This window comes from Seriola dumerili, unplaced genomic scaffold (genome assembly GCF_002260705.1).
Source record: "Seriola dumerili isolate Sdu_G_001 unplaced genomic scaffold, Sdu_1.0 BDQW01000138.1, whole genome shotgun sequence".
Lineage (NCBI taxonomy): Eukaryota > Metazoa > Chordata > Actinopteri > Carangiformes > Carangidae > Seriola > Seriola dumerili.
The window spans coordinates 12,015,057-12,033,446 of record NW_019174393.1 but is presented as its reverse complement, the minus strand read 5'-3'; the positions used below and the strand labels follow the sequence as shown (position 1 = coordinate 12,033,446).

Sequence of the window (18,390 nt, the reverse complement as noted above, 5' to 3'; positions counted from 1 at the left end):
AATTTAGGATTCATGTATTTGTAGGTCATGTTCATCATGATTCCTCATGATTTATGCTAATTTCCTTGTTGAAATCTCTCTACCCAAAATACACACAGACACATCTTCCATCCCTGTGGAGGAATAAATGGTAATCATGCTTTAACAGACACATCTCCATCATTGGTTGGTGATCTGACTACAACCCTAAATTCCTTTCAGGGCATCAGACAGGAGAGGTGACACGGGGTGGGGTGGGGGGGTGAAGCCCTGTGTGACTGCCTATTTCCAGCAATATCCTCAGCGACAGAGGTGTGAGTCACTTGGATGGAGGCTAAAGCAGCTGAGGTCAGTTCACACCGGATTTGACTTCGCTGAGTTAGGAGCGGAGATCTGCACGCACCACCCAGCCCCCACCCGCAATCCCCCCCCCCCTCTTTCGCAAATATTTCTGCATTTATGTATTCTGTTGCTTTTTCCACCAATAGGATTGATGTCGAAAAACTCAAATCTCAAAATGCTTAATCAGAAAATAAATGGATGTAAATGTTTGAGATGGTCACTCTGTTAGCAGTAACGTGACGAGTTGGTGTAAGAAGAGACATTCCTGTTCACGAGTGAGGGGGGAAAAAAACACACGTAACATGTAATTTAACATGCAGAGCTGCACAACATGCAACCACATCTTTCCTCTAATGGAGCTAATGAGTAACACAGGAAATGTGAAGTTTAACTTGCAACTTGAAAATCAATCAACCTCTAAATAACATGGCCATAACTCACAAAAGCATGATTCATGAGTCACATTCTGATTTTTTTTTTTTTTTAGCCAAGTAAAGCAAAAAATAATTGAATCTACAGCCTATTACTTGTTTTAGGTTTCATATTTGATGGGTCCCTAACATCGTACACTTAAATGTTTCACTTTTCAAGTTTTATTCGCAAGGGTTTTTTCCTGTCCTGTTCTCTTTCCATGTCCTGTGTGAGACAAAACCACTCAAACAGGTAAATTATCACAAAATTAAGAAAAACAAAAAAAAACAAAAAAAAAACAACACATCATCACAATTATCAATCATTTGACTAGGAATAGTTTATTAAAGGTGAGAAAACAAAACAAAAAAAGCCACAATCCATTTGTTTAATTGCTTAAAAGCTATGTACATTATAAATAATTCCACTACATTACAACCATTTGTTTTTCCTAGTCTGGAGTCCTACACATTGAGATGTTACTGTCTGACGAGCCAGGCAGAGGGCAGATAGGAGGGGTACAGGATGTCCAGTAAAACACGACTGGGAACATATTTGTTTATTTGCCTGTTTGCACTGAATACAACAGCTGGAGTAAGTGGGTGTTTGTTTGACTGACTTGTTACTGTTGAGAAGGAGGGCCGGGAAGTAGCTGGTGGAGGTTTTCTAGACCTAAAACTGTTGTAGGAGGACTGAGTCGTGTCTGTGCACTAACAAACTTTTCAGCACATAGTGGTGCTGTGTAGAGAGAACATGTCACTGCTGGAGCCACACGGTGAAAGTTCTTCACCGTCTTCCTGATGCAAGTTTTTCTTGTGCTCTGTAATCCAGGCAGATACAGAAAAGCCCCAATCTTGTCCCTTTTCTGCCACGCTTGTTCATACGGGGTTATTCTCTCTGTCAGATGCTGTGCAGTCTTACAGGTTGACAGGTTGAAATGCTAGCCTGGGTACTGGTTTTGTGTTATGCTCATTGTGTGAGGTACAGTATTCAAACTCAGTCCTAAGCCGTTGTTTTAGCGCTAACTGCCCTGCTGAGGCTCGTGCTGCTGCTGCTGCTGCTGCTGATGTGAAGTTGCTGGGTTGAGATGAGAGGCAGGGGAGGGATGAGTCCACGAGGCCACGACGGACGAGGGCAGACTCTGCACGTTGCCGCTGCACATCGACGTCGCCAGCACTACCACGCTCTCCTCCGCCACCTCCTCCACCGTCATCCCGCCGCTCGCCCCGGCGGCCTTCCGGGAGCAGTCCATGCAGATGTAATCTTCGTTCTCGGCCATTTCGCACGACACGCCCACGCACACCTGGTGGAACCACTCGTCGCAGCCGCCGTCGCACTGCACCCAGTCCACCTGGAAACACACACACAGACAAATGCAGACATGTGATTGAGAATTGAGACGGACGACAAGGAAACTTTATGATAATTACTGGGGGGGAAAAAAAAAAAAAAACACGTGGCTGTGTTTTGTCAAGCAAAACACAAAATTCTGGACAAACATCCATGTGTAATTTTTAACAACACGTGTCAAAGCTGTATGTCAGTCATTGTTTGATTGATCAGATTTTCTGGGATACAGAGCCAAAACAAATCTGAACACTCACCAACTGTTACACATCTCTAACTGTGAGCTACTTCACTCACAGCTCAGCACACAGAGATAACATACTTCATTGGACTTACTAAATAAGTCCATTTTATTAAAGACTTAAAGTTTAATTTAAGTGTCACACATATTTTGTCACAGTGTATGAAGAACAGCAAAGTTTAGCAAAATCATCAAGTGAATAAGTCAGTATGGTTAGACGTGTTGTGCTTTCTACAGCAACATGTCACACAACATTTCATACGGAAGATAGAGTTTAAGTCATTTCAAATTATCTATACATGCATCCTTCTATCTGTTTCTCTGTTGGGCCCTATCCCAGCATGCACTCTGCTAGAGGCAGGGTACACCCTGGACAGGTCACCAGTCTGTCTGCCGGGCTAACGCACACAGACAGATAAAAAACAGAGCACATGCAAAGCCAGCAATTTATTTAAAAAAACAAAACAAAAAAAAAAAACAAAAAAAGCTGACCAGGACAGGTTTGAACTCGCATCCTGGATCGTATTAGTGGAGTCTTTTAAAATGAGGACTGGTTGTGAGGACATTACTGAGGGAACTCCTTAATCTCAATTTGAATTTAAATTTAAATTTCACACAACTGTTAATCATCCCAACTTCAGGTGTTATCAGCCCAGTTGAGAGCAGCACCTTCATAAGTTCATCACCTTTACTCCACCCACAGAGCTGCAGGCCTACCAGTTCCTCAGCTCTGACTGGCTGCCCTGTGGACACGCAGGGGAAGGCGACTGGCCACTGGTTAACTTGGTGGAGAGTCTGGCGTGCTGTCTCAAAAAAGAACCACATCTGTGTGTCCTGTTAATACGTTATGTGTAACTCTCTTTAAGGTGTTCCAGTGCTGTTATCAGCTGTTGATATTCAATAAAGTTCCAAGATATTCATTTTGAGAAGTGTTTGTTATTAACTCTGTACTCAGCAAACAAAGAAACTTGTCATTCACCTGGGTGTTTACAGTTTCGAGGACCTGTAAACCTGCTCTGCTCAAAGAATCGAGCAGCATTTACCGCCTCTCTCTGTGAGGCAGGGATGTTAAGCAGGTTCAAGAGGTTTGTCCAAATGACAAATCTGCCAACATCACGGTCCTCCAACAGCACAGCACAGCACAGTCCAAGAGCAGCTACATTTTAACACAGCATCCTGCCGGATTTCATGAGGCCAGTCTGCACTTCAGATTTCACAATGCAGAATAAAAGTATATGCTGAGCCACAGGAAAATGATGGGTGCTGGTGGGAGCAGAGCTCACAATTTACGCCTTAAAACACATTTTTACAACAGAGAAGATACAGAAAATTGAAGAAGCACAAAAAAAAAAAAAAAAACTATTCACAGCCTATAATCACTATACTATAATCACTATACTATAATCAATTTATAGGTGTCTGAACTTTGTGTGGATACACATCTAATCCTTGCATTTTTTTTTTTTTTAAAGTATATTTTTTGGGCTTTTATGCCTTTAATGGACAGCACAGTGGAGAGTGACAGGAAACGGGGAGGCAGAGAGAGGGGGAATGACATGCAGTGAAAGGCCGTCCGATGCGGGATTCGAACCGGGGCCGACTGCAGCGAGGACTGTAGCCTCTACACATGGGGCGCCTGCTTAAACCACTACGCTACACGACGCCCCAATCCTTGCATTTTGATCTAAATGTGAAACATCTCAACCTCCTACAGCCCATTGAATCTCCACTTTTTTTATACACGAGGCTGTGTGATCTCTGACAGAGCTGAGGACATTTACTATTACTCACATATTCTTATATGGATTTTCACAATACACGTACACTGAGAACATTTCTTTTCAGTCAATTACTAGATTAGTCGAGCGACTTTAACAGTCAATTAATTGTTTACATATAAAAAAAAAAATAAAAAAAAAAAGGCAACGTCTCTGTGGGTCCAGCCTCTCCAGTGTAAAGAAATCACTGTTTTTGAAACTGACTGTCTTTGGGTTTTCAACTGTGGTTTGGACAAAATCAGGCATTTGAATACGTCGCCTTGGGCTTTGGGAGACTGTGAAGGAAAATGTTCAAACATTTTATAGACCAAACAATTGATAAATCTAAATAATGATTAGTTGCAGCAGTTCTTGACTCAATTAAGTGAATATTTTAGAACCTGATCATGAATAATCTAGTAAAAATTCAATGTGTCAATATCAGATAATGCTGAGATAATTACCACATGAATTATGTCCATATTCCCAGTGAAGACATTAAAGGACTAATTCAATAATAATATTCCAAAGATACAGAACTTTGAGTTTTCAGAAGGTGCACAGTCACATGGTCACCTTTGACATCTGTTAATTGATAAACCATAGCTGTGTCTATCAATCATCTATGATTCACCCCTTGTGCCTCTTTTGCTGTAACACAACCTCCTCACAACACAGTGCTGAAACTCAAGCTTAAATTAGAAAGAAAAAGACATATTTCATCACCAAATCACGATGTTCAGAAAAGATATTTTTCATTAAAGCAGATGGGGCCGATAACTGAGTCCTCACCTTATCTTTACAGGGTCTCTGGCAGTTCTTGGCTGCACACACAGCGTTCTCATCATTGGAGTCCTCAGCTCCAGACCAGTCGTACTTGGAGGGAATGTCGAGAATCTTCTTCTCCTTCCTCTTCTCCAGTCCCTCCCTGATGGCCTCTGCCTTGGCGGCTGCCTTCTCCTTCCTCTTCCTCTCCTTCTCCTCCTTGGCTAACCGTTTGGCTAGCTGCTTCATCTCCCGATTCTTGTCCAGGTTGAGTTTCAGTTTCTTCTTCTTGGGTTTCCCACCCAAGCCGAGCTCTAACCCGACTCTTTTCAGTTCTTTGGACTTGGCCGGTCGCATTTCTCCCATTGCTGAGGCTCCACCGGCGGCTGCAGCAGCCATCAGCATGTGGTGATGCTCGGCTCTTTCCAACTTCCGTTTCCTCTTCTTCTCTGAATCTTTAAGCTTGATCTTCAGCGGCTTCTCCATCAGAGAATCATCAGGCTGTAGAAAACAAAGGACAGATTGCAGACATGATTTTCCTTAATTTGACCTGTAGCTCTGTAACTATTTGTAAAACTCTTCACCAGAACCAACCAGAACAACCGCTTCAAACACAATCCCGATATTCAGTCACTAACCAGCATTTACCATAAGGTCCGGCTGTGCAATCAGGTTGCGTAACAAATAACCTCCCTACCTCCATGACCTGCAGGAATCTCTCCTCAGAGGGGGGGTGTGTGGCCTGCAGGATCCTCCAGATGTGCTGGGTCTCATCCAGGGACACCTCCAGCAGGTCTCCCAGCATCATCAGCTCCTCCAGCTGGGCCTTAGCCTGCGGGGACAGCTCGAGCACTGGAGGCTCCAGGCTGCGAGGGACGAGGGGGGTCTTCCTGGGCTGCTTTCTGGGTGTGCCTAGGTCTGAGATGTAAATATTGTGAGTATGAGATGATGAAGGCACTTATTTCAGAAGAAATCAGGAACACACGGACAAAAAAATTGAATCTTTAATTTCTCAAGAGTGTAATTAAACATGTGTGTTGAAAACATAAGTGGTGAAATAAAATATAGCTTTGAATCATTTGAGCTTGAATTGTCTGGTGAAAAAAAAAGGAGCACTAAAAAGGAGAAGGGATCGGTGTGCAGAGTCAACAAAGCAAATCAAGAAATAATTTTAATAAGTAAATGTGGCCTCACTTTGCACACAGGACTTGGAGGCTGAAGAGTAGGCGTGCTCGGCACAGAAGGAAGGTGTGGCAGCCGGCCACATGTGACTGACCACCTCCTCAGACTTAACGGGAATCTCCTCATCGCAGAACAGGTAGGGCTTCACCTCACCTGGGTCCTAAAACAAAATGGACACGCAAAGAGCAAAGAATTAAAAAAAAAAAAAAAACACTACTTGCTAATATGGATTTTGACCAATATCCCCCGGTTAAAATCCTAAAGGCCTTTAATGCCTCACTGACCTTCATATCATAACCGTAAGTCTCCCTGATATCCTCGTCTGAGTCCGTCTCCTCGTCATCGTAGTCCACAGACTGGCGAGGTGACGTGGCTCTGCTGAAACCTGACTGCTGGAAAGTCTGGATGTGGCCCTGGGGAGGGAAAACACACACACACACACACACACACACACACACACACACACACACACACACACACACACACACACACACACTCAGTGTCTCTAATGTTTCATATATTTCTCAACACAACTTAACAAATACCAAAAATAGCATCTATGCTACATTATCTTTTTCTAAAAAGCATGATGCTAAAGAAGAAAAGCCGAAATTAAATCAGCAGTTGCCAACTTATTTATCTGCTGATACTGATACCTGTAATTCCCAATCCTATCTTGTGGTCTTGTTTCATGTTTAAACATTAGTGCCCTCTTTTGGTGCAGTCTGTACTTACATCCAAAGCCCCAGTAGAAGCAACAAGAACTACACTACACTACCAGGAGTCTTACTGATGTTGTAGTGTATTAGAGCAGAATTTAAAACATTTAAATGTTGTACCTGCAGGTCAGGGTTGGCAGCAGCTTTCTGAAGCTCAGCGTTGATGATCTTCTCAGTTTTCTCCCTCGCAGCTTGCTCCACCATGCGCTGGCTCAGCACAGACAGCTTTGCCAGGGCTGAGGACAACTCTTCAGTGGCCAGAGCTTGACGTGCTCGGTCCTGGTGGGACAGTTAGACCAGTGGAAGGATCAAAAAGCAAACCGTGGAAGTGTTCAAAAATAAAGCTGGCTGATGGCTGTAACCTGAGAAGCTATAATGAGTAATGTCATTTCTCTGCATACCTGCCAGCTCATCGCCCTCTCTGTCAAACACTGGAGAGCCTCTCCCTCTGGCAGACGCACCGGCAGTTTCTGTAGCGACACCAACAGCGACAGAATGGTCTCTAGCCTCGGCCTCCTAGACCGCTGACACAGCGGACATAGAAATTTGGAGTCTTTGCTATTACTCTGCCAACCCACACCCACTTTCTTCTGAGACCCCGTCTTAGGCAGAGGCACGCACGCTCCGTGGAACCAGTCCTTACAAAGCTCGCACTGTAGCATGAAGCCGCTGGCCGTCTTTCGACACAGGCAGAACTTGACCTCCTCGATGCGGTCGGCCATGGCCATCTTGGCTAAGTTGGCGGCGCGGAGCGAGTGGATGGCCTCCACTTCTTTCTGCTCTTTGGCTTTGAAGGCTGCTACAACGGTGGAAGGGTCTCGCACCTCCTCGAGGCTCTCCTCCAGGTCACTGAGGGTTTCGGGGTCAAAGCCTCCTCTCTCCTTCTCCATGAGCTCCTTGACACGCTTCCGTTTGCTTTTGCTGTTACCGTAGATGCCGATGTCCACACGGGGACTGAGAACCTGAGGGAAGGGACACAAAGGACAGCAACAACTTTTCATTCTGTTTAAAGTACGTGTTTTTCCATTTTGTGTGTCCGTGAACTTATCCCCAAACAGCTGTGATCTGGAGACTGCACTGTATCTGTATTGCATATATCTCAATTTAATTTTAGCATCATAGCCCAATATAATCTAAACACCTCACAGCCAAGCATCAAATGAAAAAACTACTTAATCCTTGACTTGTGATGGCTCACCTGGAGCAGTGTGTATGTGGAGTTCTTCTTGAGGAAGGTGCGAGCAGTCCTCTCCCTCCAGGCTCGGGCTGCGGCCACCTGAGACTCCACCTGGGCCAGCGGATCTAGCCGGACAGGGATGGAGCGACCCCTGGCCAGCAGGCTCTCCAGCTGCTCCAGGTAAGCGTAGCTGCTACCACTCTGGATGGCCTCCACCTTGGCGGTCCACTCCTTTGCCTTCTGCAGGGCCTCTCGCAGGGCCAAAATATTAGGCAGATACGCTGGGATGTTCCTAGCTTCCAGCACGATGCTCTCCAAGGTCACCATGCTGTGTCGAGGCCTGGGGACAGACAGACAGATGTGGGATCATCAAGCATTAAATGATGAACAGCACTGTAGGAAAGTGCAAACATCCTCATTAAGTCTTTGTAAAACGTGTTTGTATTCATTTGTATGTCTGCAGCCATACCTGGCCTGCAGGCAGGCACGAGCCTTATCCTCCCATCTCTCTGAAACAGTGAGGATCTCTTGCAGTTCGGCCATGGCCTTCTCCACAGCGTGGTGGGGAGCCAGACCCACTCCAGAGTCTATCAGCCTCTTCATCAGCTCCAGTGTGACACGGTGGGGCTCAGCCAGGGTGACACGCACCTGGGATGTGAGAGGCATAGAACGTTCATCACATGAGGCCGCAACTACTATAACTCATTTTAATCACACAAACAGGTTGTGGCTCTTATAAGGGCCCACCTCATCGAGCCAGCGGGCCTGCTGGAGCTCTTGCTTGAGTCTTGGAAGCTCAGGCAGCTCTACGTCCAGGCCGCTGCCCAGGTCCAACAGCGCCTGCAGCTTGGAGGAATCGGGCATCTCGTCTGACAGCGCTGCCTGGGCTCGCTCATGGAAGTCCTCCACATTCTCCAATAACTCCTGAAGCAAAGAAGGTAAATTACAGAGATTTGGGACTAAAGAAAAGAGTGCGGAGTCAGACTGAGTAATAGTAGTTCAATAGTATTGATTGAGGAAGACGGGGGAGGGAATAAAGATGAGACTAAAATGAATGAGAAATAAAAGGTGTGAACTACATTTCATTTACAACTTGTGAGCTTTGCTTAGCACGTAGGTGTAGACGGGACTAACTTTGACTTGTCGGGCTTGGCTGATGATGCAGGGCAGCCTGTAGAGCTGATCCACGAAGGCCTTGAGCTCGTCCACTGTCAGTTTGGTACGGTTCCGACTGCTCTCAGAACGTAGGCGGCTGCTACAGACACACACACACACACACATGGAAAAACAGTGATGATTGAGTTCACCTTTTGAACCTGAGCAGATGGAGTATTGATTTCCAAATGGAAAAAAAAAAATGTTTGAGTGTGTGTACATGCTGGTTCATCAGTGAATTGCTTTTCTGTTGAATTACATTAAAGGTTTGTGTATCCATGTCCACTGACCTGTGCCTCTGCTTTCGGCTGAGCAGCAGCTGGGCTACAGACGAGCATGTCTCCGCCTCTTTGACCATCTCCCTGAGGCGTCGGAACAGAGCGTTCTCAGGATACTTTCTGTCCTCTGCATCCTCCAGCAAAACCTTGAGCTCAATAAGATCTGTCAGACACACAAACGAATCGTGAAATGGCACAAAGACCCGCTACCACAAAAACAATAACAAGTATGTATGTATTTTCTACTAGTAACAAGGTACATAAAACCTTTCTTGTTCTTCTGGTCTGCAGCTAAAGCCTCTGTGACCCTCTTTGCCCAGGTGTCGTAGGACTGAGCCCGTGTCTTGACCCCGTAAAGCATGGACGGAAACTCCTCCAGATCATAGCGATACCTGAAATATATCATGCACATAACTAGTTGATATGTTTTATGAGGACAACTAAATGTTGAGTGGGGGACTGTTCGCCAATTCAATTACATATAATGGACTTCACTTTCAGTTATTCATTTAACAGATTGAACTGAACTGGTATTGTGCCAAAAAGCAATTCCTCTCACCGGAGACACTTGTTGCCGAGCGGACAGTCGCAGAGATCTGCTGCATGGTGAAGACAGACCAGACGATCGGGGCTGCAGGAACAGGTCAGTGCAGACAGGAAACAGGTCGTCTTACACTTGTGGCACTGGCGCTCGTCGTCAGGGACCAGCTCAAAAACTTCCTGTTCTGACGACAGCACGCCCTATAGGTCAGGAGGAAACAGAACTGATGAAAATAGGAAACGCAGGCACAAGATAAGCACTAGTTAGAACCACTGACAGTTAATCAAACCACAGATGACACACAGGTTTAAAGCCAGTTTACCATGAATTACCAGGACCAGACTACTTTCATGATAGTCTTCTCACCATTTCTTGGACGGCCTGTCTGAGTTTTGTCTCCTCCTCCATCATATCTCCCATTTCCTTGAATACAGCAGCAGCCAGTTCCACATCAAGGCTCTCTGGATCAGCGGCCATCTTGCAGAGCAGCTCCTCGTGGGAGAAAACGCAGTAGCGGTGGAGCCGTCGGTAGTGGGCCACACACTGACGACCCATAGGTAACTGAAGAACAGCATGAGTAAAAGATAAACACCCATGTTCAATAATAAAAAAAAAACAACAACTAAGTTTAATTGAAGAAGAATTTATGTTTCCCTCACCCAGTCAGCAGTGCAGAAGTTAACAGCCTCTGCGAAGTTATAGCCCTGGTTGAAGCCGCTGTGGTAGGCCCTGGGGAAGGTCACCACAAACTCCCCCGCACACTGATTGGTCCTGTACACCTGGGGGGGGGATACACACGTGATTAATAAACAACATGGAACAAACAACCAATATCTAATTAGATCTAATATCAACCCCAGGCCAAGGATACATACAGGGACGCCGTGCTCCATGAGGACGTTGGGATTCATGATGGTGACCAGTTGATGGAGGAGGTCAGGCTGGGAGTCAAACAGCTCTGGAGCCAACTTCTTCATTACAGCCTCCAGCTGCTCTGCTGCAGAGGCCGGCACTCCATACCAAGTCTTCGGTTCACCCCTGGAAAACAGAAAATAAATTAACTTTAAAGTTATTTACAGAGTGACACACCAGTGGAACAAAATAAAGACAGTTCCCATGCACATCGATAATTCAATAGTTTTACTTTTTTTCAGTATCTTTTATTTCAATTGTGTATTTTTTGTTTACGTCATTATACATGTATCAGGGCCGTAACAAAGTGCTGTCCTGTGCACCCTTTATCTCACCAGTGCAAGAAGTTGATGGAGTAACTCCAGTGGTCCTCAATGTGCCAGCAGAAAGAGGAGAAACACATGCCCACATAAAGCCAGGGTACCTTCATGCCCGAGATGTCCACATTGATGTGGGTGAGCACTGACTGCTCCAGCACCGGCATGTTGTTCAGGTTCCAGCCGGAGTTGGCATACTCCTGAGAGGGGTTGGATATAAAGGGCTTTATTTCACTTCAGGGCAAAGGTCACGTTTTTTACTGAATAAAAAGAGAAAGGGTTTTTAGGGGAACTCTTAGATGGAAGTCTGAGAAATAAAATGACCCTGGTAATGTCTTAAAAGTATTTTATTTTATAGGTTATAAACCTCTAGAAGAATATTTAAGAAAATAATGAACTGGGCTTATATGTAAGCTCAACATAATAATAAGCTGGGCGATATGGTAAAAAACCTCATATCTCAATATACATTATAATGCCATATACAATACTATGAAAACTTTAACAAAGTATAATGTTAAAATATCAGTATTTATTTGTAACACCAAAAACACAGCATACTATATATCTAACGGTGTATAGTAGTGTTTAAAATAATAAATAAACATAACAGAATTGTGCACACAGCATACATCTTGCTATAAAGTCAGTTGCTTCCAACTCTGCACATAAATAAAAGTTAAACAAAAACAGTGGCAATATAAGAAAAGCTGTGCACTGTGCCTCTCTAGCCTCCGGTTTTGTGACAGGAACATGAGCCTGTCAACAGTGTCTGGTTTCAGGAATGCCCTGTGGGATGTCATAATGTTACCACTGGCGCTAAACACCCTTTCAGAAGGGGAACTCGTGGCCGGGACAGAGAGGTATTTTTTGCCAAATGGTTGAGCTTTGGTAACATTGCTTCATGAAGCTAAGACATAGACCTTGGTGCAGGAAACTGGTGAAATGTGCTACAGCGACATGCATCGACAAGGCAGGTGTTACAACAGTGGCGTATGTGCACGCATGTGTGCGGTTATTTCTTATATCTTTTATAAAATAAGTCAATATTTTTGATATTCCAGCCAATCTTACATAATATGCACCTATTAGAGGTTCTAAATGTGTTGAATAATACAACAAGTCAATTCAAGATAAGATGTTAAGGTTTGTCAAGTCAACAATTGAAATGTTTATGGAAATATAAACTATAAAACCATTTTCTCACCTCTTCATCTCCTAGTAGCCTCCTCTTGCCGTCCCTGACAGGAAATCCACTGCCCACCTCTTTGGAGCTGATGTCAGCTCCGTACTCTACGATGACATCCTCCTCGATGCTGCTGACCAGCCTCCAGAACTCCTTCTCCACCAGCTCTGTAGGGACCATCTGGGGGCAGAGAGTGGAACTAATGAAAGTCCCTGCTTTATCTTTTCACTGCAAAAGCCTTTGAGCGACACACGCAACTTCGAAGTGTTAAAGCAGAACTTGGGAAGCAGCCAGATGACAGGAGGACATTCATGAAAGAGCGGACGTATTCTAGATTAAAAATCTGATTTTACATACATGCACAGGCATGTTGAAATAGTCGGACTTGAAGTGGTCAGCCATCTCTCCGAAGCTCTGGAGCGTGTACTCTCTCACAGCCTGCTCAAAGCCGAAAGCTTCCCTGGGCTTACTGCACTCCTGTGAGGGTGGATGGAAAAGATATTCATGACAGCAGGGATTAACATCAAGTGCAATCAGCACAAAGACGGTTAATTACACAATAGTTATGATAATGTAAATAAACAACTCTTATTATTTGAAACTCTCTCCTTTAAACTATCATCAAAAATGTTTTGCATGTGCATTTTCACATGTGAGGATCTGAAAAGTATCAGTTAATATATTTCAACTTTCTTTGAGAACTTGAACTGGCGGGACAGCGTTCGAGCATTACCTCAGCAACACATTTTGGGCAGCGCCAGTCCCCCTTGGGCACATCCTGTAGAGGCGGGATCAAACAGAAAGTGTGGTAACTGTCATCACAGCCGTCGCACAGCAGGAGCCGGTCCTCCTCGTCGCCGCGGCCGCACATCAGGCAGAGGTAGAGGTCGATCTGGGGGATCAGTGTTACAAAACACACAAACATGGTCATTTTCAGAGTTACAGCGGATACAATGAATGTCAGCTATCAGTTAAATGTCAAAGTCACTGAAGTGGTACTCACAAAGTTGACCTCCAGGGTCTCCTTGCGTGGTCTCATTTTGATGGCGAAGGCCTGAGCTTTGAGGTGACGCTGCTTCTTGGTGAATCCATCATCTAAGTGAAAGGTGCCGATGCAAGAGAAGAAATACTCACAATCACTCTACTGGCTTGTTGGTCGGTGTGTAAAAATACAGGTCAACCAAAAATGATCCTTACCAGCTGACACAATCTCCAGGCCCACCATCTTGGGACTTGTGCTGAAGAGTTTGAGGCCTTTTGGGTCCTTGTTTTCTCTCTGGAGAAACACAGCAACAGCAGACTGTGAAACAGAGTACTGCTGCAACAAGGCCAAATGTTAGACTCTGGGGAGCCTGCCTGCCACAGCTGGGAATCCGCGCAGGGGCAGGGAAAGAGATGCTTAAAGCAGATTAGCCAATATTAAAAGGACTAAGCTTTTGTTTGTGGTGAAACGACTGCTCTGACACAAACGATGAATTTGTGACGTATTCACTAAAAGGAATGAAACTTTCTCCGGTTAGACACAATCTCTTAGTTTATCTGACAATTACCAATATTGTAGCTGTTTTTTTGTTCTTTGTTTACCTCAGACTTAAGGCGCCTGGAGCGTCTCTCAGGCAGAAGCCTCTCTTTGGTTTGCGTTGCATCACCCTCCCCATCTTTCTCCTTCTCCTTTTCCTCTTCCTCGTCTTGCTCCTCTTCCTCCACCGCCTCCTCACCAACTCCCTCATCTACTTCCTCACCATCATCACCCTCATCATATAGCCTCTGGATGCCCTGAGTGGAGAAAGGAGTTGGGTGAAAGGAAATGAAAGTTTTACAAAATAGGGATATTATTATTAGGCACAAAGCTATTTGCAGCAGGTTTAATTTGGTGAAGTCAAGTTTGGTTGGTGTCACACAGTATGAAGCAGTCAAAGGCTGAAATGTGACAGAGACACTGGCAGCAGCCAAACCAAATTTAGCTCAATGGGAGAAGAGTCATTTCATTATCAACACCCACTCACATGCTGTGTAAATTTACTTGCTCCAACTGTACAATTTCAGTTAAAATCATTTTGGGTGTCTCGTACACAATGGTGCAAAATGGTTCCATTCCTGAATCAGTGTGCAACATCAACAACATTACGTCAACATGTTTGCGGATGTTCAAGCTTCCACAGTGTCTGCAAGACAACACTGTTTTGTCAGAAGACAAACAAGCAAACCTGCTTATTTTCTCGCCTTTTTAAAACGTATCATGAGCTTAAATCTAATTAATTGCAATCTTTGTACCAATTACAGAATTACAGACAAACTGGCATCAGCATCACTCACAGTTAGCGTGGCTCCAGACTGAAAGAGCTCATACGGGTAAAGGATCCGCTCGTAGTGGGAGCGCAGCAGCGAGCCGGCGCCTTTCCCCGATGGGAAACCCATTCGGCTGGCCACCTTCGACCACCTTTTCTCTTTACACACGGTCTCAAAGCCGCCCTCGGATGACACAATCTGAAAAACACACATGTGCAAGTGTGCACACAGTCAAATGCAAAACAAACGATAAGAAAATGTCTTTGCGAGAAGTAAATTAAAGTGGATAACTTTAAACGACTACATGCAGTGTGCAGCAGCAGTCAATTAAAGCATCTGCCAAAGTTTTGATGATATTTTATAAAATCAGAAAACAAATTATAAAAAAACGGGTTAATCAATCTTATTTTCAAGTTGTAGCAAAACATCTCGCAGCACGACAAAAGCATTCATCCTCATTTATCCATGAAAATCAACAGTACATAATTATTCTAAAAACAAACAGCACACACACATAAAAACAAATCTAAATGTATCTAGTTTTACCTTGCTTAGCTGATAGAGGTCCAAAATCTTTCTCTCCACATGAGGGAATCGAATCTTGGATCCCTGCAGCTCCCAGAATTTTGCGATTTGATCCAGAAAGTTGAGCTTAACCCGAGTGAGGGCCTGGACAGGCAGGGGAGAGGGGAGAGAGGTCAGACTCTAAGTGCATGAGCCCAGTGTTCTGCTGTTATACACACTGGACACCTCAGGCAAAATTATGTCTGAATGGCTGCACTTTGATACACGAAAATACTGCTCTGGTTAGTTGAAAACCTTATAACTCTGATCTTGAAACCGTGCTGCTGCCCTTTGGTTTACAAGCATTAAACATCAGAATTGAGTAACACAAATCCAGGCTTCACGGGTGTGAGACAGAAGACACTGTAGTTGGAAAAAGAGTCTACATAAGCTGCTTCTATCCAAGGAGCATTGATGGGTTAATTAACAGCACACCTTGCAGCACCGCATGTGATGAAGACTCTGTTTCTCCCAGAAATGTCTATCAAAACAGAATGCAATTTGAATAGTTTCCAAAATACCTGCTGCCATTCTGAATGTTTCTCTGTGCTCTTCATAAAGCAACACTGGAGGATCACCTTCATTCATTATATTGTTATGGTGACATGATGAATCTTCTTGGCAAACTCACCTCAAGTTCATTCAGTCTTTGTACTCTAGGAGTGAAGCGAAAGTTGCGCACATCGCAGGCAAATGGAGGCTGCCAGTCCTGATAGACAGGAAAACAGAAACATCAGCTCTGCCCAAGACAACATCAACAATGAGGAAATGACAGCAACAACACTGACAACTTGGAACAAATCAATGTTTCTCAAGAAAAAAAGAGCATGAGCAGGGCTTTTTTTTTAAGTAAGGTTGATTCAACTATTGCATTCACAACAAACCACTACTCATACACGAGTGCCATTGAGTCTATTTGTGTACAGTACAACTGTGTATACTTCTGACTGTTTGAAGCCATTATTTTCTAAATTAATAAAATGCTTTGGTCACACACGCGATGCCCCAAATTTTTAAAGGTCCAAGAAAATTAAAATGATCCGGATTGGATGCTTGTATGTCAATAAAACACATCATAAACAGCAGAAATATGGGGTTATGGTCTGACAGGAGCTACAGGCCTGCATATGGCTCAGTGTCGCATCTTCGCTGCTAGCGTGGTCCAGTCGTTGTACTGTAACTTAGCTAGCCGCCAGGAAAACAAAAACAAAGCAATTGTGGGAACTGTTGAATTTACTTTGCCCTTTTAAAACTTTTCTGAACAACCAAGGAAAGCCAGTGTCATCCTAGTTCAAAATATGCTCGCTTGGGTGCAAATAAATTAAGCCTTATTTGACCTCTATTAGAGTAATGGCAACTAGTATTGTCGTTGCCTATTGCAGAATTCACGCAGGCCCAAAGTAAAGCAGCGCTACCTACGTAGGCGCATAAGAGGCAAATCCTCACAGGTTTTAATCCACTGTTTAAGATGACATGAGTTTACCTCAGGGGGTCGGATCTTGCAGATACCCGTTTTCTCTGCAATGGGTCGGATTTTGTTGATGAATCCTAAAGGATCTGAGAAATCCTCCCAACTCGGCTCAAAAACCGGGCATTCAGGAGGTGGGACGAACTCAGCAAATGCAGACATGTTTGAGTGGTTCCAGTGAAACAATCTTTTTAAAAAAATATGACAAAATGCACCGAGTTGAGCTCAACAGCCCATGATTATTTCCAATAATTTTCTTCTTGTAGAACTTCCTCCGTGTCCATCATGATCCTTCAAATTCCCTAAATAGCAAATCACTTCAGTGACAAGGCATCCCTGCCGCGATGGCGAATCATAATCTGGTCTGAAAGTGAATACATAAATACAACAAACGAGCAGCTGCTGATCAGTGTTTTCCCATCATCCGTAAACAGCGGGCCGGGCCAGGCCGGGGAGTCTCCACCACCACTCCCCTACCTGGGACGGAGGGCAGGGTCAGTCCGAAACGCCATCATTCCTTCTCACCGACGACAGCTTCTCGAAAAACAACTCAGCTGTGAAGACTTGGGCCAGGGACGACAACAGAATTTAAACTAAGTTTGCAAACACAAAACAAAAACACTCCTGCTTTACAACGTTGGCTGTGGTTTTATGTTGCGCAGGCTAGCATTGCTACTGCTACGTCTCTGTACCTAGGTAGTGCATGATTTCTTCGTGATGATGCATTTCCAACAAAGTTATCCACGGTTGGCTAAGTCCTGTAGCTAGCTGACAGTGTTTATTAGCTAACGTAATCACGCTCGCTTGTCGTATCTCCCAGAATAAACTCCACTCTTTGCGTCCAATTCTTCGAGCGAGCACCTGATAGCTAAGTACCAGCCAAGCCGGACCACAACAAGGAGGAGGCTAGTAGTAGCAAGCGTACATTGTTGACTGATGTCTTCACTCAATGCATCCACCCTCATTCATTGAAGCATTTGAGGCAATGGAACACTAGCATACAGCTAATTTGGTAGGCTAAAATCAGCTTAGCTACCGCTGCCCGTTGCGCAGCTAACATTAACGTTAGCTAAGAATGTCGGCTGAGCAGGACAGTCCGCCATGGCTTGAATAGGTTCATCGGAATCACATAGAAAAAGGGCATCAATCCTTTTGCTTTGTTTCGCCGAATATCACTTTCCGTATTATTTAACGTCGTCTGTAGATACTGTGGCCGCATTAGCCAACGTGCTAGCAAGGTTGGGAGAGCTTCTGTGATGCCTTCATGGCAACTCGTAAACTTTTTACTACTTCCGAGTTTGCTGGTTATGTAGAGGCAGTGTTTTGCCTGTAAATAGTAGCTTGCAACAACGTTTACCATGGACAACGACTTATAGTTATTCTTTTGTTTTATAAACAGGACAGCGTGGTGATGTTACATGTTATATCAATACAATGAAGGTGAGATAATGCCATTTGTGTAGTAATTAAGGTTACATTTAGCGACCAGACACTGCTGTGGTTGTATTACCTTTACTTGTACGGTTACTATCAAGAAGCAACATTTGAGCGACCATGTACCATTTAAAAAGAATTTGACAGTCTTTTGTACCACTTTACCGGACATTTTCAACAAGCGGAACTTCAAAATTTCCTACAGTACCTTAAGGCAGCATTGTTTTGTTTCTACAAAGCTTTGTTTCAAAGACGAAAATAAATGTGTTCAGATGAATGCGTGACCATATTGAATTTTACTGCTCAGTATAAAAATGTCTCATTCA

General features: G+C 44.2%; 1 protein-coding gene across 4 annotated transcripts; it reads right to left on the bottom strand.

Annotated features, from left to right (window-relative positions):
* Positions 1 to 1,053: 1,053 nt before the first annotated feature.
* Positions 1,054 to 17,848, bottom strand: kdm5a (lysine demethylase 5A). Of its 4 annotated transcripts, none has more exons than XM_022749346.1 (28): positions 16,646 to 17,848; positions 15,794 to 15,871; positions 15,145 to 15,267; positions 14,626 to 14,796; positions 13,894 to 14,085; positions 13,507 to 13,585; positions 13,313 to 13,404; positions 13,043 to 13,210; positions 12,667 to 12,786; positions 12,331 to 12,489; positions 11,142 to 11,323; positions 10,770 to 10,932; positions 10,554 to 10,673; positions 10,261 to 10,455; positions 9,913 to 10,094; positions 9,621 to 9,745; positions 9,366 to 9,516; positions 9,055 to 9,175; positions 8,668 to 8,844; positions 8,390 to 8,568; positions 7,942 to 8,260; positions 7,145 to 7,705; positions 6,864 to 7,022; positions 6,309 to 6,437; positions 6,037 to 6,184; positions 5,540 to 5,760; positions 4,870 to 5,343; positions 1,054 to 2,083 (listed from the first exon to the last, which is right to left on the bottom strand). In XM_022749346.1, the coding sequence occupies exons 1-28, from the start codon at positions 16,790 to 16,792 to the stop codon at positions 1,754 to 1,756; spliced, it is 5,265 nt and encodes a 1,754-aa protein (XP_022605067.1). In that variant the 5' UTR covers positions 16,793 to 17,848; the 3' UTR covers positions 1,054 to 1,753. The 4 variants fall into 4 exon arrangements, with proteins under 4 accessions (XP_022605067.1, XP_022605068.1, XP_022605069.1 ...); XM_022749347.1 differs by having other exon boundaries at positions 9,055 to 9,172; XM_022749348.1 differs by having other exon boundaries at positions 13,043 to 13,201.
* Positions 17,849 to 18,390: the final 542 nt, after the last annotated feature.